Source organism: Rhinoderma darwinii, chromosome 10, assembly GCF_050947455.1.
Source record: "Rhinoderma darwinii isolate aRhiDar2 chromosome 10, aRhiDar2.hap1, whole genome shotgun sequence".
In the NCBI taxonomy this organism is placed as follows: domain Eukaryota; kingdom Metazoa; phylum Chordata; class Amphibia; order Anura; family Rhinodermatidae; genus Rhinoderma; species Rhinoderma darwinii.
The window spans coordinates 66006845-66031755 of record NC_134696.1 but is presented as its reverse complement, the minus strand read 5'-3'; the positions used below and the strand labels follow the sequence as shown (position 1 = coordinate 66031755).

The 24911-nt window shown below is 39.6% G+C and overlaps 1 protein-coding gene across 1 annotated transcript in view; it reads right to left on the bottom strand.

Moving 5' to 3' along the window:
- IL11 (interleukin 11) overlaps positions 1 to 24911 on the bottom strand; it is a 64299-nt gene that overhangs the window by 19010 nt on the left and 20378 nt on the right. Inside the window, exons 2-4 of the mRNA XM_075840818.1 lie at positions 9116 to 9125; positions 5117 to 5280; positions 4023 to 4109 (exon numbers count right to left, since the gene is read on the bottom strand). Coding sequence (XP_075696933.1) covers positions 4023 to 4109; positions 5117 to 5280; positions 9116 to 9125 — 261 coding nt within the window. The remainder of the gene's footprint in view (positions 1 to 4022; positions 4110 to 5116; positions 5281 to 9115; positions 9126 to 24911) is intronic.

The following is a 24911-nucleotide window of genomic DNA, read 5'->3' as shown; positions in this document are numbered from 1 at the left end:
TAGTCATGCATGGGAAATGAGGTCTAATATAAAATATACTGTCACATGAATTGGAAGCATTTCTCATGCATAAAAAAAACATCACAAAACAAGCTACAACAAAACAACATTTAACGGATGTGCTTAGACCTATAGTATTTCTACTTACACTGTTATCCCTATGATATCTATAAATAAAACCACCATGGATCTCATAAATTAAGTATCCGCACTCGCAAATTAACATGACATAATGTTCTGATCATCAAATTACATGATTTTTCATACTAGTCAGTTGCAAAAATAGGCTACCACAGTTCAATCCGTTTAATTTCCATATCTCAAATATGGAAAGCATTACAAGAACGTTTAACCAAATTGCCATCATCCTATGGCTAGGTTCACACACCCTATTTACGGCCGTAATTCGGGCGTTTTAGCCTCGAATTACGTCCGAAAATACGTCTCCAAAGCGTCGGCACACATCTGCCCATTCATTTTAATGGGCTTTACGATGTACTGTGCCGACGGTCATTTTTTTTACGCGCCGCTGTCAAAAGACGGCGCGTAAAAAAGACGCCCTCGTCAAGGAAGTGGCTATTATTATTTAAGCACCTGCTCACACTCCTTCATCAGCGTTTCTGACCTGGCTGTGTCCATTTGTAAGTATGGCCTTTTTCGGTGTTTTTCTATATGTCCCCTTGTTTTTATCGGTTCTGTCTGTGCATCAGGAACATTCTGTTCCAGTTAAGGAGTTAGGGACTCGCAAGTCTGGGGATCCTTGTCGTGGATTGCGAGCTTGCGTCCTTTTGGCCAAAATGATCACTAAAACCCCAGGTATTTTTCATTATTACGTATATTCGCTTCTCTTGGACACAGCCGGGTCTTTGATGCTGGGAGAGCATGGTGTGTTGTTGTTTGGCATAGCAAGCAGGGTAGCCCGCTCTATGAATTATCAAGGCGTCACAAATAGGCTTCTACCTGGCTATACACGTTGTGCCTCATGACGTACACACTATCCCTCCATGTTTCACACACTTGCACCCCATTATCCATTTATTTCTATTGAGGCACTTCACTCATTACTGCCCCCTATATTTCACTTATAGTATTACACTTGCACACACACTATTCATTTATTATTTCTTACTACACATCCCATGCACCACACACCACTCCCCTCAAGGAGTGGCTATTATTATTTAAGCACCTGCTCACACTCCTTCATCAGCGTTTCTGACCTGGCTGTGTCCATTTGTAAGTATGGCCTTTTTCGGTGTTTTTGTATATGTCCCCTTGTTTTTATCGGTTCTGCCTCGTCAAGGAAGTGCCTGTCACTTCTTGAGACGTAATTGGAGCCGTTTTCCATTGACTCCATGGAAAAACAGCTCCAATTACGTCCGTAATGGACGCAGCAAAAAGCACCTGCACTTGCCATTACGTTTAAAATTCCGGAGCTATTTTCTCCTGAAAACAGCTCCGTAATTTCAGCCGTAACTGAGCCTGCCGTGTGAACATACCCTCAGGCTGGATTCACACGAGGTCATTACGTCCGTAATTGACGGACGTATTTCGGCCGCAAGTCCTGGACCGAACACAGTGCAGGGAGCCGGGCTCCTAGCATCATAGTTATGTACGATGCTAGGAGTCCCTGCCTCGCTGCCGGACAACTGTCCCATACTGAAAACATGATTACAGTACGGGACAGTTGTCCGGCAGCGAGGCAGGGACTCCTAGCATCGTACATAACTATGACGCTAGGAGCCCGGCTCCCTGCACTGTGTTCGGTCCAGGACTTGCGGCCGAAATACGTCCGTCAATTACGGACGTAATGACCTCGTGTGAATCCAGCCTTATGGTATGTGCACACGGCAGCGTCCGATACGGCTGAAATTATGGAGCTGTTTTCAGACGTAATTGCTCGTCCTCGCATTTTGCGAGGCGTCATTGACGGACGTAATTTAGAGCTGTTCTTCATTGAATTCAATGAAAAATGGCTCAAATTACATCCAAAGAAGTGTCCTGCACTTCTTTGACGAGGCCGTCATTTTACGCGTCGTCGTTTGACAGCTGTAAATTACAGGTCGTCGGTACAGTACGTCGGCAAACTCATTCAAATGAATGGGCAGATGTTTGCCGACGTATTGGAGCCGTATTTTCAGGCGTAAATCGAGGCATAATATGCCTCGTTTATGCCTGAAAATAGGTCGTGTGAACCCAGCCTTAGGCCCCATGCACACGACCGTGCCCGCAATCACGGCCCGAAAGTATGGGAGCACGGCCCGCAAAATGCAAAAGAACGGACATGTTCCATAATTCCCGGAACATTTCCACGGCACGGACACCCTTCTGTAGTGCTACGGAAAGGTGTCCGCGTTCAATGAAAGTGAATGGGTCCGTTTTTGCGGACCGCAATTGCGGTCCGCAAAAACTGAGGTTTTTTACGGTCGTGTGCATGGGGCCTTAGTGATTGTGATTGATCAATGGCTAAGTTGGTCTTTAAGTTTTAATGACCAATAACTTTACAATGCAAATGATTCAACACTTTATTAGTCAGAATGAAGTGCTTGTGTTGCGTGCGTTAAAACCTACATTGAACGCAACATCTGTCTGCGTTACGCGCTGGTTAAACCATTTCTAATGCTCTAGCCATGATGGCAGGCAGTATTTAGATAAACTCTTGGTAAAAGTTTTACAAACAGTTGTTTAATGCGGGTCGGCTTTGGCAAGCTTTTAATTTGAACACTTGCGTGTATAAAGCCTAAAGTGGTGGGGATTTGTGTAAGAAACCACAAAAATACAGCTTATGGGTGTGACTATCATAGGAGGCTGTTGTCTGTGAGCTAAATACATCAGTAGCACAAAATCTCCTGTCCTGATAGTTTGCTACTTTGTGTCAGTGTATTGTTGTGGAATCCAGGATGTTTAGCTCACTGGAAGCAGTTAGTAAACTATAAGTGTATGTTCACACGCAAAATGAAAAACGGCTGTAAAATACAGAGCTGTTTTCAAGGGAAAACAGACTGATTTTCAGACGTTTTTGAAACTACAAACGTTTTTTTGCGGTCTTTTGCAGGCCGTTTTTGTAGCTGTTTTTCTTTTGACACAATAAAAAACGACTCCAAAAAAAAGCTCAAAAAGTGGCATGCACTTCTTTATACAGGCCGTTTTTTTACGTGTCATTTTTTTCAAACGCCGTGTAAAAAAACGTCCCCTCGGAACACAATGCTTTTTTTCCCATTGAAATCAATGGGCAGATTTTTGGAGGCGTTCAGCTTCCGTTTTTTCAGCCATTTTTCGGGCCGTTAACTTCTGAAAATAAGCGTGTGAACATACCCTCAGTATTAAATGTCATGCACATGGCCAGCTCTGTACAACCACCATTCTATAGAGCTATAATGCTGTGCTCATATGAATGAATGTGCCTTCGTATGCGTCCGGTTCCGTAAAGAGGCACTTTTATTTCTGTGCACTTTTGGTGGAAATAATGGTGTTTACTGTTTAAGTATTTGTGCCAAAAAGAATTACTGTTTGCACCATGTGTGCCCATTTGCGAGTCATCTTAGCCACATTGGCTAGGTTATGGGTGGAGTTACTTTTCCATGTCACCAGCAGGCTGGCGTAAGATGTACAGTAAGCCATAAAACTAAACCAAAAGCATTACACCTCCAATTTAATATGCAACAAATATAAAAAATGGCTTACAAAATTAGATGCATTTGTCGCAAAATAAACTCCAAAAGACTTGCTGCCAGAGAAAATAAGAATGACACAAAATTGATAAATGTGGGTTACTGTGTTGAACTGCATTTTGCTGCAACTACAAACGTGAAAACACTGTAACCATGTGTTTATCCATGATATTTTTCACAAATAATAATTTATGCTACAGCAAAGCCACGAAAGAGAGAGAGTGAAAAGATTTAAAATGAGTTAGATGATAGACAGACAGACATAGAGATAGAGATAGATAGATAGATAGATAGATAGATAGAAGAGACAGGAAAATAAGGCTATTTCAAAACCGATTTAGTCCTGATTACCTGAATAGTAGACAATTCTGCAGCATTTATAGAGAGTACAGGTAAACTTTCAAGTTTATGTTCTCCTTCATAAGGATACTTGGTTTTCTGCAAAATGCAAATAGTCCAAATGAACATGAGTATACAGCATGAAAATGAAATAATCTACTAAACAAATATTTATATATCTACACACATAGAGTTAGGGTAAGCTCACACAGAGTTTTTTTTAGCGTGATTTGACACGGAAGATGCATAGTAATAAGCGCCAATTAAAGGCCAACATCATTCCCCAATGATTTCAATGTGAGGCAGAGGCGTTTTTTTTCTTGGGCAGCTTTTGGAAGCTTGCGGGGGAAAAAAAAGTGGCATGTCCTTTCTTGCCACGGTTCCTGCCTCTGACCTCACATTAAAATCAATGTGAGATTAAAAAAAAACTGCAGCGCTCTTTTCTGAGCACTTTTCTTCAATGGCTGCGGTCGAAAAACGCTGAGAAAAAAACGGGGAAAAATAAGTTCAGGCAGTTCAAAATGATTAGGCAGAGTATTCCACCAAAAAAAGAGAAAGTTTGTATAATAAATGTTCTCCGTTAAGAAACTGTTATGTTAAAGTGTTGGTTTTGAAAAGATTTATAGTCCTCAATGCATGGAGGAGCGATGATCTCCACATTCTACACAATGTTTCTTGTATTCTACAACCCACATCTAGGTCTCCGGGAATAGTTAGCTATATGAATCTGTGGACTGCTTTCAGACATGAATACAAGGACATTTTCAAGACCTGTACTCTAAGCATACCTATAGAAGTGTGTATAGTTACCAGGCTATCTGTTAAAAATGCTAAAAATATATTTGCAGCATAGTTTAGTTATCTGATAGCAGAAAAAAAAAGTTCAAAACATAAGAAAACATTGTTTTTCATTTTCCCAAGGGGTCTGGCAATATTATTCTGTTCAAGCCCCTTGAGGTCACGTAATCGGTGATGTACTGACACAAAGAGGGGGGGGGGGGGAGGCAGTCCTCATCACATGGCTCTGTGTTGGTTCATTCAATAGATTGTAGTAAATTGACGATACCTACTGATCACTTAACATGACTACTAGAGGGTAGACTTACAAAGTTGTTGTACAGATGCTTGGTATCACTTAAAAGATGTTTTGCCATGCTCAATACACTGTCAAATTCTGCTTTAGGATCTGAAGGCTTTGGCTTCATAAGAGGAATCGACCATATTCCTTCACATACACTCATTATAGCGAAAGCTACCTGGTAGAAGCTACCTGAAAAGACAAAAAGCTTTACTGTAAACAATACATAAAAAAACAGAACAGAAACTAACACAGTTATTTTTTGACGTAAATATGCTTACAAGTGAATTTATTTGTTCAAATACAAAAATGCATCAGTTACAGTTACATTCGAAAAGTCTTCAGACCCTTTTACTTTTTTCACATTTTGTTATGTTGAGGCCCTGTGATAAAAGAAAAAAACAAAAAAAACGTTTTTCCCCATCATTCTGCACACAATACCCCATAATGACAAAGTGAGAACAGAATTTTTTATTTTTTTTACATATGTATTAAAAATGAAAACCTCAAATTTCACATGGACAGAAGTATTCAGACCCTTTGCTATGACACTTGAAATTTAGATCTGGGGTCTCCCATATCTCTAGATCATCTTTGAAATGTTTCTACACCTTGATTGGAGTCCACTGGTGGTAAATTAATTTGTTTGGACATGATTTGGAAAGACACACCCCTGTCCATATATGGTCTCACAGCTGACAATGCATATCAGAGCAAAAACAAAGCCATGAGGAGGAAAGAACTGCTTGTAGAGCTCAGAGACTGGATTGTGTGAAGGCACAAGGGTAAGATTTTTTTTTCTGCTGCACTGAAAGTTCCCAAGAGCACAGTGGCCTCCATAATTCTTAAATGGAAGACGTTTGGAACAACTAGGACTCTTCCTAGAGCTGGCCGCCCAACCAAACTAAGTAATCGATGGAGAAGGGCCTTGGTAATGGAGGTGACCAAGCACCCAATAGTCACTCTGGCTGAGCGCCAAAGATCCTGTGTGCAGATGGGAGAAACTTCCAGAAGGTCAACTATCTCTGTAGCACTCCATCAATCTGGGCTTTATGGCAGAGTGGCCAGAAGGAAACCTCTCCTCAGTAAAAGACACATGAAAGCCTGCCTGGTGTTTGCAGAAAAGCACCGAAAGGACTCTCAGACTGTGAGAAACAAGATTCTGTGGTCTGTTGAACCAAGATTGAACTTTTTGGCCTCAATTCTAAGCATCATGTCTGGAGGAAACCAGGCACTACTCATCAGTGCAAACCTTGTGGCATCACACCCAAGAAGACTGGAGGCTGGTATCGCTGCCAAAGGTGCTTCAACTGAGAACTGAGTAAAGGGTCTGAATACATATTTCAATGCAATAATTTAGTTTTTCCTTTTTCAATAAATTAGCAAAGATTACTAAAATTCAGTTTTCACTTTGTCATTATCGAAGATTGAGTGCAGAATGATGGGAAAAAACATGAATTTTTTTATTTTATTTTAGCACAAGGCCACAACATAACAAAATATGAAAAAATTGAAAGGGTCTGAAGACTTTTTGAATGCATTGTATACTTTTATGTCAGTTCAGTTTTTTTTTCCCCCTTAGGCTATGTTCTCGGGCCGTTTGTGCCGAGTTTTGCGACGCGGTTTCCGCGTCAAAAAACTCGGCAAAATACCCCGTGTGAACATAGCCTTAGGATCCAAAATATGCTACAGAGAGTTTTTCTGTCGGTTTCGAACAGGAAAAAAAGCGCCAACTTCAGGGTCGGGCCACTATTTGGCCTGCTGCTTGATATTTTATGTGCGCATTTTTATTATACTTATTGTGAGTATAATAAAGTACTTTTTTGCTTTAAAATAGTGTGTGGCGATACTGCACTATCCTGCACTATGGATATGTTCACACGCTTAACAAAAAACGTCTGAAATACGGAGCTGATTTCAGAGAAAACAGCCTCTGATTTTCAGTGTTTTTTTAGGCGTTTTTCATAGTGTTCAATGGAAAATCAGCTCCAAAAAACGCCTCAAGAAGTGACATGCTACTTCTTTTTATGGAGCGTAAAACAGAGGCGTAAAAAGATGCCCTGTATGAACTAAATGCTGTTTTTCCCATTGATTTCAATGGGCAGATGTTTGTGGGCGTTCAGCTTCTGTTTTTTGAGGCGTAAACGCCCAGAAATACACCTGAAAACACTGCGTGTGAACATACCCTAACTTCTGCAAAAGATTGTACACAGGGGTGTTTTCCATCTGCTGCATCTACTCCATTGAGGCAAACGTTGTCCAGTTTCCCCCTTGTGCACACGGACCCAGCTGAGTCTCATGTCCAGAGCGTCTGAGCGGTGAAGTTTAATTGTATGTGGACTAACTTCCATCAAAGGCATATTTTGGAGCTATACTCCCCTAGAAGCAATGATTCTTGGTAACATGGTGCAGTAAAGAGGACAGCTGTATGGACTCCGAATGAGTTTGTGGAAACTCTGCGCGTGCAATTCTGCCGTGTTCAAAAAGACTAAGCAGTTGCATAAAAATACAAAAAGAAAACATTAATCTGTACCTTATTCTGACATTAAAGGAACAAATTAAATTTAGGTCTGGTTGAACAGTCATGTATATAGGATGTTCTCAGTATTGTTTAGTATCAGTCAGACGTCCGCACTGTGAAACTTTAATTGGGCAGTAAAGTTTAACTGTACAGAAAAATGCAATAAAAATGATCCTCTACGCTTTCTCATTTTATTAACCCCATTCCAGCAGTGTCTTTGATGCTGTCTTGTACCAGCTCTGTATCTTTCACCGTATATAGTTTTCTGCAAAAATATACCAGGTAAAAGCTGTAGCTAGATTTATGGGACTACAAATCCAGCAACTCTTGATTTTACGTAGAAAGAATAACATGACCAAATGTATTTTCATAACAGTTTTTTTGCATAATGACTAGGACAAATTAATATTGGGATATTCTGGTACAAGCCAATAAAAATCCACCTGAAACGTGGTGGAAAAGCAACTTGATAAAAGAACCATGTTAGATTGAAAGTCTCACTTTGTCTGGGTTAACTAATAAGGGACCAGTGCCATAACCACTGTTGTAAACATGCCACCTTATTAAAAGAGAAGATGGTGTGTGGGCCACTATGTTTATTTAAGTGGTCTAGAACAGCTGGATAACAGAATATTCAGAATACTCAAAAGGCAATGTTTCTTCTACATACTGGGAACACCAACGCGGAAGAAAGTGATACAAATATGGAACATGGTAAATGTAAATTGCTTACTAGTGATGGCACAATTTCTTTCAATTACAGTACCAAGCAATTGCAGCTGTTCAGAAAGGAAAATCCTTTCTCATGTACATGTTCAAAAGGGGACACTAAGTCTTCTATTTAAAATCTGGGCATCCCACGCAGCTGTGAGGGCCCCGAATGATGAAATGATTTTCCCATTTCTAAATTAGTACTCTCTCGAAGATTGATTATGTACGCATATAGACCTAGAATGTGTATATAACAAGTTTTTAATGTACTGACATTATAATGTGCCAGCCACACCCTCTATTCATAAAACCAATATAAACTTAAAATACAGTATGTCTTCCTTAAAAAATTGCTCCAAATTAGGTGTATGGTTTTATTATAGAGAGCAAGCTATTCATTAACCCGATTACTGAACGCTGTTTTAGGGTAAGTTGAGCATTGTCCTCAAACTCTGAAGCAATCAGGGAGTACAACATTTCCTTACCAGCCTCTCATTAACGGTGAGATCTCTGAATGGATAGCCTTTTGTTCCCAGCTCTCCCTGTCATTGTGACGTATATTCCTGGCATTCTTGGCAGAGCACTCTACCTCCGCTGCCAGATCAGTAACAGGAAACAAATGTGAAAATTCGAGCTTTTTGTTTTTTTTGTCTGTTTTTTTTCCCCCTAGTTTAAATTTGTTTTGTGGGACATACTAAAATAAATTAATGTAATGGAAAGTAAGAAAATGAAAAATGCAAGACATTACATTTGTCTTTCTTGATTCTTTTTGAGTACATCCTGAATTCTGTATACCTGCTTGACACTAAACAAAAAGACAAATACTAAAAGAAAGGAGTGAACATTCTTTTTCATCATTCTTCTTTCTTTTTCTTTTTTTTAAGCACATCTCAGTTTTTTTTCAATTGTCTGCACAAGTTTTCATAGATGAGGGCCATATTCTCTCACTGCATTGCATGGAATATTCCATACAGGGTACACTATACATGGTGACAAGGTCAGAGTATGTGATAACATGTACAATGAGAAAGCCTACGGTGAGCAGGGGTTGAGCTGGACAAACTTCTTATTACTTCTAATGGGTAAGTGTCTTAATTTTAATAGATAAGCACAATTATGTATTTGCTAAAGCAATAATAAAATCTTGAACAACCCCTTTAATTTAATTTCAAACTGCAAATATATCCCATTCTTCCCATGTGAAGAATGAATAGTAAGTTTGTTATTATATATATATATATATATATCTATATATATATATATATATATATATATCTATATATATATATATATATATATATATATATATATATATATATATATATATATATATATGTATATATATATATATATATAAAAAGATATACATATTATATGTAGACAAACATACTAGGTGTTTCAGGCACGTCCATTGCAAACAGGTGCATAAAATCCAGCACACAGCTTTGCAATCTCCATGGACAAACATTGGCGGTAGTAGTATGAGTTGTACTGAAGAACTAAGTGACTTTAAAAGTGGCTTGAAAAAGGCTCACTTAGAGCCAAAACGTTGCTGGTGTCTGTACTATGTGACAATAAAAGATTTGCTTTTTTTGGAATGCTGACATCATTTCTTTTTCTTCCCTTAAAAGTGGCACTGTCAGAGGATGCCACCTTTGTCACAAGTTAGTTTGCGAACGTTTTGATCTGCTAGATTTGCCCTGCACAATTGTAAGTGCTATTATTTGGAAGTGGAAACGTGTATTAGTAACATCAGCTCACCATGAATACTCACAGAATGGGGCTGAAGTGTGAGGTGTGTAAGAATAACCTCTGTTGCATCACTCACTGCAGAGTACCAAACTGCCTCTGGAAATGGCATTAGTAAAAGAACTGCGCCATGGGATCGTAATGAAATGGGTTTCTCTGTAGTGATGATCACGTTTCATTATATGGCCGATGGATGGTTTGGTGGATGCCAGGAGAGTTTTGCCTACTGCAATGCATAGCCCCTACTATAAAATTTGGTGGAAAAGGGATAATGGTCTTGGCTATTTATCAGGGTGAAGGGTAATGTTAATTCAACTGTATCCAAAGAAATTTTAGACAACAGTATGCTTTCAACTTTGTGGCAACAGTTTGGGGAAGGCTTTTTCCTGTTCCAGAATTACTGTATCCCTGTGCACAAAGCCAGGTTAAAGAGGCTCTGTCACTAGGTTATTGATACCCTATCTCCCAACTAAGCACTGTCATGCTGATAACTACAGTGTAATTTTTTTCAAAAATGTTTACTATTTGCAAAGTTATAAGCATTTTTCTAAATATGCTAATTTGGCTATACTTGCCAAATAGGAGGTTACTCTTTCTTTTCACTTTGGGCGGTGTAATGTTTTCTGTATGACGCCGTCCAATCATCATACAGCTTCCCCCCTTCCCTGCCCAACGACAGAGTGTGATCATATAGTATACAGCTTCGATTCCGCACTGCGTTTTCAACTGGTGATATCTCCAGTTGTATCTCAGCTAGAACTGTGATCCTGGTACCATATGAAATATTACAATCATCTTTCATATGCCACCAGAACCACTGTTTTAGGTCATCCACCACCGGAGATATGGATATTTGAAGTGATCCCCCTTCCCTCCAGCTTCAGTCTCTCACACTGTGTGAAGGAGCTTCATGCTGATAGGACAATCAGAGGCTGTGAGGTAGCTCCACCAGGAGAAACACACAGCCGACACACTCGATCTATGGAGCGGTCTCAGCCCTTTGAGCCCGCTCCATATTCCCCCACCCGGCGTATACAGTGAAGGAAATAAGTATTTGATCCCTTGCTGATTTTGTAAGTTTGCCCACTGTCAAAGACATGAACAGTCTAGAATTTTTAGGCTAGATTAATTTTACCAGTGAGAGATAGATTATATATTTAAAAAAAAATCACATTGTCAAAATTATATATATTTATTTGCATTGTGCACAGAGAAATAAGTATTTGATCCCTTTGGCAAAGAAGACTTAATACTTGGTGGCAAAACCCTTGTTGGCACGCACAGCAGTCAGACATTTTTAGTAGTTGATGATGAGGTTTGCACACATGTTAGATGGAATTTTGGTCCACTCCTCTTTGCAGATCATCTGTAAATCATTAAGATTTTGAGGCTGTCGCTTGGCAACTCGGCTCTTCAGCTCCCTCCATATGTTTTCGATGGGATTAAGGTCTGGAGACTGGCTAGGCCACTCCATGACCTTAATGTGCTTCTTTTTGAGCCACTCCTTTGTTGCCTTGGCTGTATGCTTCGGGTAATTGTCGTGCTGGAAGACCCAGCCACGAGCCATTTTTAATGTCCTGGTGGAGGGAAGGAGGTTGTCACTCAGGATTTGACGGTACATGGCTCCATCCATTCTCCCATTGATGCGGTGAAGTAGTCCTGTGCCCTTAGCAGAGAAACACCCCCAAAACATAATGTTTCCACCTCCATGCTTGACAGTGGGGACGGTGTTCTTTGGGTCATAGGCAGCATTTCTCTTCCTCCAAACACGGCGAGTTGAGTTAATGCCAAAGAGCTCAATTTTAGTCTCATCTGACCACAGCACCTTCTCCCAATCACTCTCAGAATCATCCAGATGTTCATTTGAAAACTTCAGACGGGCCTGTACATGTGCCTTCTTGAGCAGGGGGACCTTGCGGGCACTGCAGAATTTTAATCCATTACGGCGTAATGTTTTACCAATGGTTTTCTTGGTGACTGTGGTCCCAGCTGCCTTGAGATCATTAACAAGTTCCCCCCGTGTAGTTTTCGGCTGAGCTCTCACCTTCCTCAGGATCAAGGATACCCCACGAGGTGAGATTTTGCATGGAGCTCCAGATCGATGTCGATTGACAGTCATTTTGTATGTCTTCCATTTTCTTACTATTGCACCAACAGTGGTCTCCTTCTCACCCAGCGTCTTACTTATGGTTTTGTAGCTCATTCCAGCCTTGTGCAGGTCTATGATCTTGTCCCTGATATCCTTAGAAAGCTCTTTGGTCTTGCCCATATTGTAGAGGTTAGAGTCAGACTGATTAATTGAGTCTGTGGACAGGAGTCTTTTATACAGGTGACCATTTAAGACAGCGGTCTTTAATGCAGGCACCAAGATGATTTGGAGCGTGTAACTGGTCTGGAGGAGGCTGAACTCTTAATGGTTGGTAGGGGATCAAATACTTATTTCTCTGTGCACAATGCAAATAAATATATATAATTTTGACAATGTGATTTTCTTTTTTTTTTTTAATATAATCTATCTCTCACTGGTAAAATTAACCTAGCCTAAAAATTCTAGACTGTTCATGACTTTGACAGTGGGCAAACTTACAAAATCAGCAAGGGATCAAATACTTATTTCCTCCACTGTATATACGGCGGATGTCGGGAAGGGGTTAAACTAATCTAGAAAAGGAAAGCCTCATAAGTCTTGTAAAAAAACAAAGTAAAAATAGTTATGATATTCAAAGTGGTTACAAAGGTTTTATTGTTTAAAGAAGTGCATATCAAAAATGGAAAATTGACCTGAACACAGGGGCATCATTGACCCTTGGTCATGAAAGGGTTAAAGTCATAACCGCATGAAATGTTTTTCTCTGGTTGTTTCTCTAATTGGCATTATTTCCCTGAAGGCATCTATTTTAAACCTGGTTTAAAGATCACTAAATCTCTTTTGGGCTATTGAAATCACTTGAACTCTGGAGCACAGCCAGCTATTCATAAGTGTACACAGGGTAGACATATACGTTTCTTGCAGTTACATATGCTTCCCTATTTGCTCCTCTTTCTAACAACTTTATGTACATTCTTCTCACCTTTAAAGAGTAATTTCCAACATATAGTTATGGAATTTAGGACCATACTGTTTTACAAAAAGTTGCCACATTCAAACTTTTTTTTACAAAAAAAAAAAAGCCATAGACTTATTTATTTATTTCAGTTGGAATATTTTTGAAAAACGGGCACCATTATTTAATTGTTTTATTTCCTGTTGCATATAAAATGCACCATATTCATCGGCACAGTACTGAGATTGTCACCATTTACTTCAGCCCATGTCCCCAATGGGACTCAAAGTATAATTTCCTTATAAGAGACACACATACGCACACACCAGGACAGATTTTTTAGTAACCCAAATGACCTGTATATGAGTGTGGGAGGAAACTGGAATACTTGGAGGAGACCCATGCCAACACAAGGAGAACATACAAACTTTATGCAGATTTTACATTGTTAGTACGGTCAAAAAAAGACATGTCCATCATGTTCAACAAAGGGATAGTAGAAAGGGAAGGGATGGGAGAAATTATAGAAGTTTGTTTTGATATTTGTATTGATCCAGAGGAAGGTTTAAGAAAAAACCGAAAAAAGGAAAATTATAAATATAAAAATTGCCCATAAGGCATTAACCAATGTTCCCTAAAAAGGAAAAATTCCCTCCTGATCCCAAGTGGCAAGCCGACTGAATCAAGATTCAAACAATAACTCTATACATTCACATAAGAGCTGATATTTTTTCGTTCTAGGAAATTATCTAAGCCTTTCTTAAACCCATCTCCTTTTCCTGCTGTGACCAGCTCCTGCGGTAGACTATTCCACAGATTCACAGCTCTCACAGTAAAAAAAGGCTAGTCGCCTCTGCAGATTGAACCTTTTTTTTCCAGACGGAGGGAGTGCCCCCTTATCTTTTGAGGGGTTTTACATGGAACAGGTTTTCACTATATTTCTTGTATGGGCCATACATATATTTAAAGTTAATCATGTCCCTCCATAGTCGTCTCTTCTCAATGCTAAATAGGTTTAATTCTTTTAATCTTTTCTCATAACTTGGGCATAACATGCCCCATATTAGTGTACTTGCTATTCTTTGTATTTTTGTCAAGTTCAGGGTATCCTTTCTATGAACTGGAGCCCAGAACTGAATGCATATTCTAGATGAGGCCTCACTAATGCTTTGTAAAGTGTTAATATTACATCCCTGTCCTGCGAGTCCATGCCTCTGTTAATACACGACAATATCTTGCTGGCCTTTGAAGCAGCTGATTGACATTGCATGCTGTTATTTATTCTATGATCTACACGAACACCCAGATCCTCCTCAACAAGTGACTCCCCCAGTGTTGCTCCCCCTAGGACATATGATGCATGCAGGTTGTTGGTACCCAGATGCATTACTTTACATTTATCTACATTAAACCTCATTTGCCAACTGGACGCCCAAACACTTAGTGTGTTCAAATCCGCTTGCAATTTACAAACATCTTCCACTGAACTACACTACATAGCTTGGTGTCATCTGCAAAATTAGAAACAGTGCTATTAATCCCATCCTCTATATTATTAAAAAATAAGTTGAATAATAGTGGTCCCAGCACGGAACCCTGGGGTACACCACTTATAACCGGGGACCATTTAGAGTAGGAATCATTGACCACAACTCCCTGGATACGGTCCTTGACCAAATTATAAACGATACTTTCTAAATCTATAGACCTTAATTTACCCATTAGACATCTATGAGGGAAAGTGTCAAATGCCTTTGCAAAGTCCAAACACACTATATCCACAGCAGCCCCTCTGTCTAGGCTTCTGCTCACCTCTTCAAAAAACAAATCAGGTTGGTTGGACAACTTCTATCCTTAGTAGATTTTGCCTTTCGTCAGACTCAAGCCCAGAACCCCAGTGTTGCAATGCAACAGCGCTAACCACTGAGCCATCATGGTGCCCACATTAATATTTCCCATGATAAAAATCATATTCTCCATGAAAAATCATTTATATTGTGGGAAATATTATGTGTTTACATTAGCCTACAGTTTCACAGCCAATAACAAAGTAAGGCCCTGTTCACATTAGCGCCATATTTCTGTTTATAACGCTCGTTTAAATATATTCCGGCACACCCTGATTGACCTCATTGATTTTAATGGGGACCTATTGGGGTTCTTGTAAGTTGACACCATGAATAGCATTGTAGAATGCGCTCTCCCTGACTTTAAAATTACCAGAAAGGTAGACAAAACCTCTAATACACGCTCCATGTTAATAATAAAAATGTTGACAAAGATGTTACAGTTGCAATGTTAACCGCCAACAACCTCGAATAATTTTAACCCCTTAATGACCAGCCTATTTTAAACCTTAATGCCCAAGGTATTTTTTACGTTTTTCCATCGTCGCATTCCAAGAGCTATAACTTTTTTATTTTTGAGTCGACATAGCTGTATAAGGTTTTGTTTTTTGCAGGACAAGTGGTATTTTTTTAATAGCACCATTTTGAGGTACATATTATTTATTAATTAACTGTTTTATTAACTTTTTTTGGGGGGGAAATAGAAAAAAACCTGAAATTTTGCCACTCTTTTTTGCGTCCTAAATCTAACGTCTATCTAAATTTACCGTGTGGTATAAATAACACAATAACTTTATTTAGCGGGTTGTTACGATTGCAACAATACCAAATTTGTATAGTTTTTGTATGTTTTACTACTTTACTTTACTAAAAACGCTTTTTTTTCAAAATTATTTGTTTTTGTGTCTCCATATTTGAAGAGCCGTAACGTTTTTATTGTTCCGCAGTTGTATGAGGGCTTTGTTTTTGCGTGACAACTTGTCGTTTTTATTGGTACCATTTTGGAGTAGATGCGACTTTTTGATCACTTTTTATCAGATTTTTTTAAGTCAGGATTCACAGAACACAGCAATTTTTCCATAGTTTTTTATTTAATTTTTTTTACGGCGTTCACCGTGCGGGTTAAATAATGTAATACATTTATAGTTAGGGTCGTTACGGACGCGGTGATACCAAATATGTGTAACTTTTTTTACTTTATTTTGGTTTTTAAATAGTTAATTAACTTTACTTTTTTACTAGTTCCATTAGGGGACTTTAATATGCGATTCTCCGATCGCTTTTATAATACACTGCAATACTTTTGTATTGCAGTGTATTACTGCCTGTCCGTTTAAAATGGACAGGCATCTGCTAGGTCATGCCAGAGGCATGACCTAGCAGGCATTCACTACAGGCAGACCTGGGGGCCTTTTTTAGGCCCCCGGCTGCCATCGGAGACACAGATACTCGGTGATCTTATTGCCGGGTGTCGGTGGGAGAGAGAGAGGGAGCTCCCTCCCTCTCTCCAAAACAACTCAGATGCGGTGCTCGCTATTGAGCGCCGCATCTGAGGGGTTAAACGGGTGAGATCGATACTGATATCGATCTCACACGTTCGAGCAGGGACGCCCCCAGCCCTCAGCTACCTCTGGTAGCTGAGAGCAGGGAGATTTAACGGCTCCCTGCTCTGTTTATTTATTCTGATGCAGCGCCGTAAAAAGGCTTATGCATCAGAATAAAGCCCATTAGTGGCCGCCGTGAAAAGGCGTATTGGCGGTCACTAACGGGTTAAAGCATGAATGATAACTGTTACTTACTTCTATTATTTAGGTATGTCATACACATACTATACTAGTGCAAGTTTCAACAGAAGCTGATCAAACTATCAGTATGTTCAGTGGTGGATTAAGAAGACCATAGGCCCAGGGCCGTTCCACAAACTTGAGCCCCCCTTCCCCACCGCCGCTCTGCTGTGTCTATAGTGAACACCACCTTTTTGTGCGAGCATTGACAAATGGGTGTTATGATTCCTCTTGTCAAAGGGCTGTGTCCCTACATACTGACAGTCTCCAACCATCGCGGACAGTATAACACTGTGTAGGGACACATCCTCCTGACAATGGGAATGGTAACATGCATTTGTCTGTGTACACAAAGACTTTATGTGAAATACAAGGATTTCCTACAACAGACATGTCAGGAGAGGGGACAGATCCTCTATAGATCCAGTGACTCACAAGTGATGTCTTCTCTGATGGGAGTCATTCTCTTTTGTTCTCCATCTGACACAGATCTTTATGGCGACTTCTCCTGATGAGACATCTCTGCTCCTCGCTTTTGCAGCCATTTCCAGCCTCTATAGAAACAAAACAATTCAGACACCAAAGCCCAGGACCATAAATTAAAGGGGTTGTCCTGGCACGGACCGGTTTTCCATACTGATGACCTATCGAAGTGCCCGGACAACCCCTTTTACTCAGACTAATAAATTGGAATGCATACAGACCCCAGACCTTCTAAACTATTGCTGTCCCCAGACCAGTCCCCCCTAAGCAAATACAGACCCCAGAACTTGCACCCTAAACAAATACAGATTCCAGAACAAGCACCCTAAATACAGACCTCGGACCAGACCTCTAAATACAGACCCCAAACCTGACCCCCTAAACTAATAATGACCCCAGACCTGACTCCCTAAACTAATACAGAACCAGACCAAGCCCCCTAAATACAGACCCCCATCAACTAATACAGACCCCAAACTTGACTCTCTAAACTAATACAGAACCAGACCCCCTAAATACAGACCCCTATAAACTAATACACAGCCCAGACCCCCTAAATTTACAGACCCCAGACCGGACCCCCTAAATATACAGATCCCAGACCTAAATACAGACCCCAGACCAGACCCCTAAATACAGACCCCCAGACCAGACCCCCTAAATACAGACCCCAAACCAGACTCCCTAAATATACATACCCCAAATCTCCTAAATACAGACCCCAGACCAGACCCCTAAATACAGACCCCCAGACCAGACACCCTAAATACAGACCCCAGGCCCCTTAAACTAATACAGAACCCCAGACCCCATAAATACAGGCCCCTTAAACTAACAGACGCGTGCCCACCTAAATACGGACCCCAGACCCCTTAAACTAAAACAAACCCCCTAAATACAGACCCCAGACCCCTTGAATACAGACGACAGACCAGACCCACTAAACTAATACAGGCCCCCTAAATATGTATCCCCTAAATACAGACCCCCTAAATACAGACCCCAGACCTCCTAAATACATACCCCCTAAATACAGACCCCCAGACCCCTTAAACTAATACAGGCTCCCTAAATACAGACCCCTTAAACTAATATAGACCCAAAACCTTACCTGCTAAATACAGACCCCCAAACCCCTTAAAATAATACAAACCCCAGACCAGACCCCCTAAATACAGACCCCAGACCACCTAAATACAGACCCCAGACCAGACCCCCTAAATACAGACCCCAGACCAGATCCCCTAAATACAGACCCCCTAAACACAAACCCCAGACCCCTTAAACAAATCCATGATCCCCCTATACTTACCTAGCAGCTCACCTCACGGTCTTCTCTCTTGCTGCATTTGTAGGACCTGCGGTCATGTGACCAGCAGGTCTCTAATCAGTAACAAGAACTGCAGAAATAAGTTCATGTGACCTTTATGGCTGCAGGTCATTTACAGGACATAAAGAATGCAGTTTTGTCGTGGTTTTTGCCGCGGCACAAACGCATTGTACTTGGGGCGGCCATGGGGGAGCCTCGGGTCTCGGGTGGCCGCCCAAAACACCCAATGACTATCTGCCATTGAGTATGTTTTTTAGAGTGCAAGAGGAGACATGAGTACCTGTGGGCAGGTGATAAAACTGGAATACCCTTTTGAACTTTCGAGGACTTGGTCTATTCGTCTTTAACAAATACACTGCACTGTTGTGCACAGAAAGGGTTGTCTGTGTTTTCACTGTACATAAAATTACTACTTATTTCAGAACAATTTTAAAAAGTTATCACAATGTTTTTGTCACGTTTTGAACTCTTTGGAAATTACATATTCATATTGCTGAACTGAACTTTTGAGGTTTAGCTGAAATTCCAAGTTTAATTTTTTTCCCCTATTTTAGCCAAAAAGGCAGTGAGATAAAACTTTCATCTGATGAACTCATCAATGGGTAAGCCTTTGACAATGAGTGCATTCTTTGTATTGCATGCTGTTATTTTGACACGCAGGAACAAATAGGATTCTATTCCAATTACCTCTATACTACATCCTGCCACTTCTTCCCTGGAGCCTAATAAAAATGTCTGCATCGTAACTATTACTACTAAATCTGTCTATTAAAGATGCTGTTGTACTGTAGCCAAGAGTATTACTGCCATGCATTTCTCTTATTCTTGCTGTAACTAGTAGTTGCCTAATGCCATTAGTAATGCTAACTTAAGAGAAACTTGTTTTGAAATAAGAATATATTTTCAAAAATGAAATCTGGGCTACCTGACCAAGGTTCACTGTGTTGTGTGTAATTGTGAAAGCAAAGGGTAAATCTTAGCACAACAGAGAGGGACAGAAATCCAAGATGCATATCCAAAAACTGTGTGTGGTCCCAGTAATGAGATGATTGACAGTTATGCTTGCCAGCATTACAGCACAGAGCAATGTGTGGGGTCAAATCCCTAGAATTCCTCTTCAGTGTTGTATAGCTATTCTCTATTCAAATCCGTTTATTCATCAGACGATGTCTTGTAATGTTGTATTTCATTTTTTTTAATCAGTGAAAACTATATTGCAAGAAAAGAAACACTGAATACTTATTAATCATGGCATTATTTTTCCCCCTTGCCTGACCTCCTGTTCTAAATAGTTTAAAATTGAATGCATTGACACCTGGGGACTGCCAGAGCAGGAGCTGTTCTTACAGACTCCCCTCTATGATTTCCTTATGTCCTATTCGTGAGACAACCTTATTGATTGTAATTAGACATGCGCTAGTATCCTAATTAATTGTATGAAAAAGAGTGGCTTCCATTATAACTATTACTGTACATGATACGCTTCATAAATTCAAGTCCTGTCAAAGTTGTCAGGATTGCTAGCTTATAAATATGCTGTAGCTGAAACTCAATTTCCAGAGATGTAGCAAGGAACCAAATTATTTATTTTCTTGACGTGATTGGCAAAAGAGTACCACATCCACATACCACATCCAGATATAGTTGCATACCTCTGCAATTACCTTCCATAAAAAAAGTAAAAAACCTATAGTGCAGTTTACTTTTTACGTTTTTAAGTTGCATTAAAAAGCGTTGTTTACTGCCCTTTTCAATACAGTGGGGCCTACCATCTAAATGTAAGTCACAAAAGTACTTTGGCATATTAATCTGTCCACCACAGACGTAGAGTAAATTTAGTCTTATATAGGGTAAATATTTGGGAGACAGAAGTTTTCATTTGCATAAATGACTATAAGGGTATGTGCACACACACTAATTACGTCCGTAATTGACGGACGTATTTCGGCCGCAAGTCCCGGACCGAACACAGTGCAGGGAGCTGGGCTCCTAGCATCATACTTATGTACGATGCTAGGAGTCCCTGCCTCGCTGCCGGACAACTGTCCCGTACTGTAAACATGTTTTTAGTACGAGACAGTTGTCCGGCAGCGAGGCAGGGACTCCTAGCATCGTACATAACTATGATGCTAGGAGCCCGGCTCCCTGCACTGTGTTCGGTCCGGTACTTGCGGCCGAAATACGTCCGTCAATTACGGACGTAATTAGTGTGTGTGCACATACCCTAAGGCTGAATTCACATGAGCATGTTCTGTCCGTAATGGACGGAACGTATTTCGGCCGCAAGTCCCGGACCGACCACACTGCAGGGAGCCGGGCTCCTAGCATCATAGTTATGTACGACGCTAGGAGTCCCTGCCTCGCTGCGAGACAACTGTCCCATACTGTAATCATGTTTTCAGTACGGGACAGTAGTTCCACGGAGAGGCAGGGACTCCTAGTGTCGTACATAACTATGATGCTAGGAGCCCGGCTCCCTGCAGTATGGTCAGTTTTACCATTACGGACAGAACATGCTCGTGTGAATCCAGCCTCAGCCGTGCATTTTTAGTGAGATGGCATAAGATCACTAGAATTAACTGGATAAAGAGAAAGGAGGTGTAAACATATATTGTGGCTTTCCCACTCCTCTGATTTGCTGTAAAAATGAATAAAACATCATTAAAAGCTTTCGATAAAAGTGGAAGGTAATTAAAATAGAATATAAAATTTGTCAAACAAATTTTGGAGCACGCTACCGAATCATAACACAATTAAATCTAAAATTCCAAAAAGTAAATTCGCCCTTGTCTGTTCTATAATTCCTGGATGATGATGACTGTGTATTCAATACTTAATAACGATCGTTTTTATCTGAAGGTGCCCTGGTAATGAGATGTAGCACTTACGGAGTGCAAATTACAGTATTGAGTGTGTCCTGCAGTAAATTTCTACATTCTCTTATACATTGATTTGTGATTTTCTCATTGTGTGGTATGGTCTTAATATTACTGCTATTTACTAGGTTGTGCATTTGGAATGAAAATGAATTCTAATGGAATGAAGTGGAATATGTCGTGATTCTGGAACTCTGAGTTTAGAGAAACATCTTTGCTTTATCGTTTTTGTTTGGTGATTACTGTTTTATTTTTCCACAAGTTATTTCATGCGTGTGTCTTTTCAACACTCCTTTGAAAATACCTTTAATCCTGTGGTAGTGACTATTTCAAGTTTTCTGTATACCTGGCCTTTACATTTAACAGTCATGTAATCCTGTGCTTAGGACTGCACACAGGGAATGCTATCAACCTTAAATAGGCTAGTGTAGGTAAGTTAAAAATTATTTGTGTCTTTTTGACAAAAAGACTAAAGCAATGATTAATTCCATTCTGCCAGCTTAGCTGGCAGCGACATGCCTTTTAGGCAGTCATTCAACAAACCTATTAGAACAGACCCATGAGGACATCATTAGGTAGGGCGGGGTTAACCGGTGAATGGGTTTTGCATTTGAGCTGAGACGTCCAAAGAAAATTTTTGCCATGTGAGAACATCTTATGTCTCCATAGCAATTCTTCCACGCCATAAAAGAGGTAAAGCAGTGTAGAAGAGGGGAAAAAAAAGGACAGAGAAAGGCTAAAGTGAAATTCGGAAACACTGATGATGTTCAAGCTTTCCAAGGAGGTGAGGCTGGATGAAGTCAAATATTTTATGGAAAGTGGACTGTAAAGATCAAGGAAAATGGCATTTAGAAAGAGGTGCCATTGAATGGGCCATTCTTTTTCCAACCAAACCAAAATCTTATTGGAATACTTCATGTTCTTCCAGTAGTAGAGACAGTAAGTCTGCTCCTAAATATGCTGCAATAGGCAAAATGCTTTTGCTTTTTAAGAGAATCCTATATTACACTGAGTGCTGTGATAGTTAATCTCTTAGTATAATGAATGCTTTTATACAGAAGTTCACAGTGTAGGTGAAATCACTGTGGTAGGGTGGGCGGATCACAAATATCCAGACCAGCTGTGCAGTCTTTAGGGTTTTGATTACTGTCATGTAAAATTAAGCAGAACTGAGTAGTAAAAAGAACATTTAAGTATAAAAACTTCTACCAGAAGGGCTATACACAATACTGAAAGTGATTTTTTTTGTGGTACAAAGTACAAACTTGAGAGATTGGGAGAAAAATACATTTTTAAATTATTGATGAAATAACTTTATAAAATAATTTAAGAAAAACAAGCCCAAATGGCACTTTGACATATGAACCTGTCCACCACAGACGTAGAGTAAATTCAGCCTTATATAGGGTGAATATTTGGGAGACAGAATTTTTCATTTGTATAAATGACTATTAGCCGTGCATTCTTAGTGAGATGGCATAAGATCACTAGAGTGAACTGGATAAAGAGAAAGGGAGTGTAGACATATATTGTGGCTTCCCCGCTCCTATGATCTGCTATAAAAACATTATTAGGTAGGGCGGTGAAGAGCGCTGAATCGTGTTAATAGTGTTTAAAACACAATCAGAACATACAGTATATCCAATGTAGTGTGTATTACATGTTTTGTAATGGCGTATTCTAAGGGCACATTCAGACGTGGCGGACAATCTCTGCTGCGGATTTAGCCACAAATTCGCTGCAAACCTGCAATAGATCTGTGGCAAAATCTGCATATGTTACATTTTGTTGCAGATTTAGCAGTGGATTTGCTGCAGTGTCAGCCTGTCATTGTTAAATAGGAGACTAAACTATAAATTGTTAATGATTATTGAGACGGTAATGTTGTGTGTAATACTTGTCTGTAATTGCCATTCAATCACTTACAGCAATCATATCGATGATCGTAATACATATATCTAGGCATGTAACTGGACCTTTACACTATATATTCCCACTAAGCCAGCATATGGTATTCGCTCCCTGGATGTAAATATATATGTTGGCAATGTGAGGGTTTAATATAGGTTTTTAGTCTGTCTTCCTATGTGAGGTTATTACAACTGTTATTCAGCCATTTCTTAGTCTTATCAGACAGGATCACAACTTATTTTACTTTACATAATATATTTTACTATGAAATACTTACTCTAATAGTAACATGAACTATTTGCTACTTTTAGGCAGAGACTGCATTGCCACGTCAACTGTCTATGTTAGCTGTATATGCTGCTAATAGTATTAGGAGAGCTGGAAGAACATGCTTGATGTTTTGGCTAATCCGAGGATGTTAAAAGATGGGTTAGTTATAATGCTTAAAATGTGGCATTGTCCCTATACGTTGACATTCCAACATGCCGCTTGTGTTTATTTAATTAATTTTTTGCTATACATTCAATTGACTAAAATGTTTATTTTCAACAAAAATGTTCATGTATATCTTTTAGTTTTGAATTAACCAGGATCTGAAACCAGTTTTTTAAATGATTGCTTTTTAATGTTACAAATGGATATAATGTACACCATATTAATAAGCAAACCTTATAACAGTTATACTATACCCATAAGATCATACGAAAAAGATTGAAATTGGAAAAAAGTTTTTAAATTTGTTGGATTGCAGCACAAAAGTTATATAAAACCTACATAATTGTGGATTTAAGAAGTCTACTAGTAGATCACATGTGAGTGAAAGCAAACATACTCGATGTGTGTATATGTTCAGAATCTACAGCTGTGCTAGAACTGTTTGCGGAGGTGGGCTCAACCTCCTCCGCTGCTTTTGGACAGAGAATTTCCTGCCCTTCTCCAAAGGACGTCAATGCAAGCTCATGATCTTCGATGAGAAGGTATGTATTGAGTTAATGTATATGGGGCGGATAGGGTGTTATAATTCATTTGAGACAAAAAAAAAATTGGCTTAAATTAATTAGAACAGTGTGGTCCTGCTCGACTGATGCTTAATAAATATACAGGGAACACTTTTATCTGCTGAACAAGCAGCAGCTCAGCAAACAGTGGGTGCAAAAGTATTCACTAACTTGTTTGGGGTCTGTCCTGGTGATAGATTCCCTTTAAATTTGTAAAGTAAATATAATACAAATACTGGGGGAAATTTATTAAGACTGTCGTTTTCTACGCCAATCTTAGTAGAAAGAAGGTTGAAGTAAGATGCGACACATTTATTAAGAGGCAAATTAAGTTTAATGTGGATAAATGTAAGGTAAAAAGATGAAAAAGAATTGGGGATTTTTGTGGACAGTACATTTACCTTTAGCAACCAGTGTCAGGCAGCTGCTGCCAAGGCAAATAAAATCATGGGATGCATCAAAAGAGGCATAGATGCACATGACAAGAACATAGTTTTGCCTCTATACAAATCACTAGTCAGACAACACATGGAATATTGTGTAGAATTTTAGGCACCTGTGTATAAGAA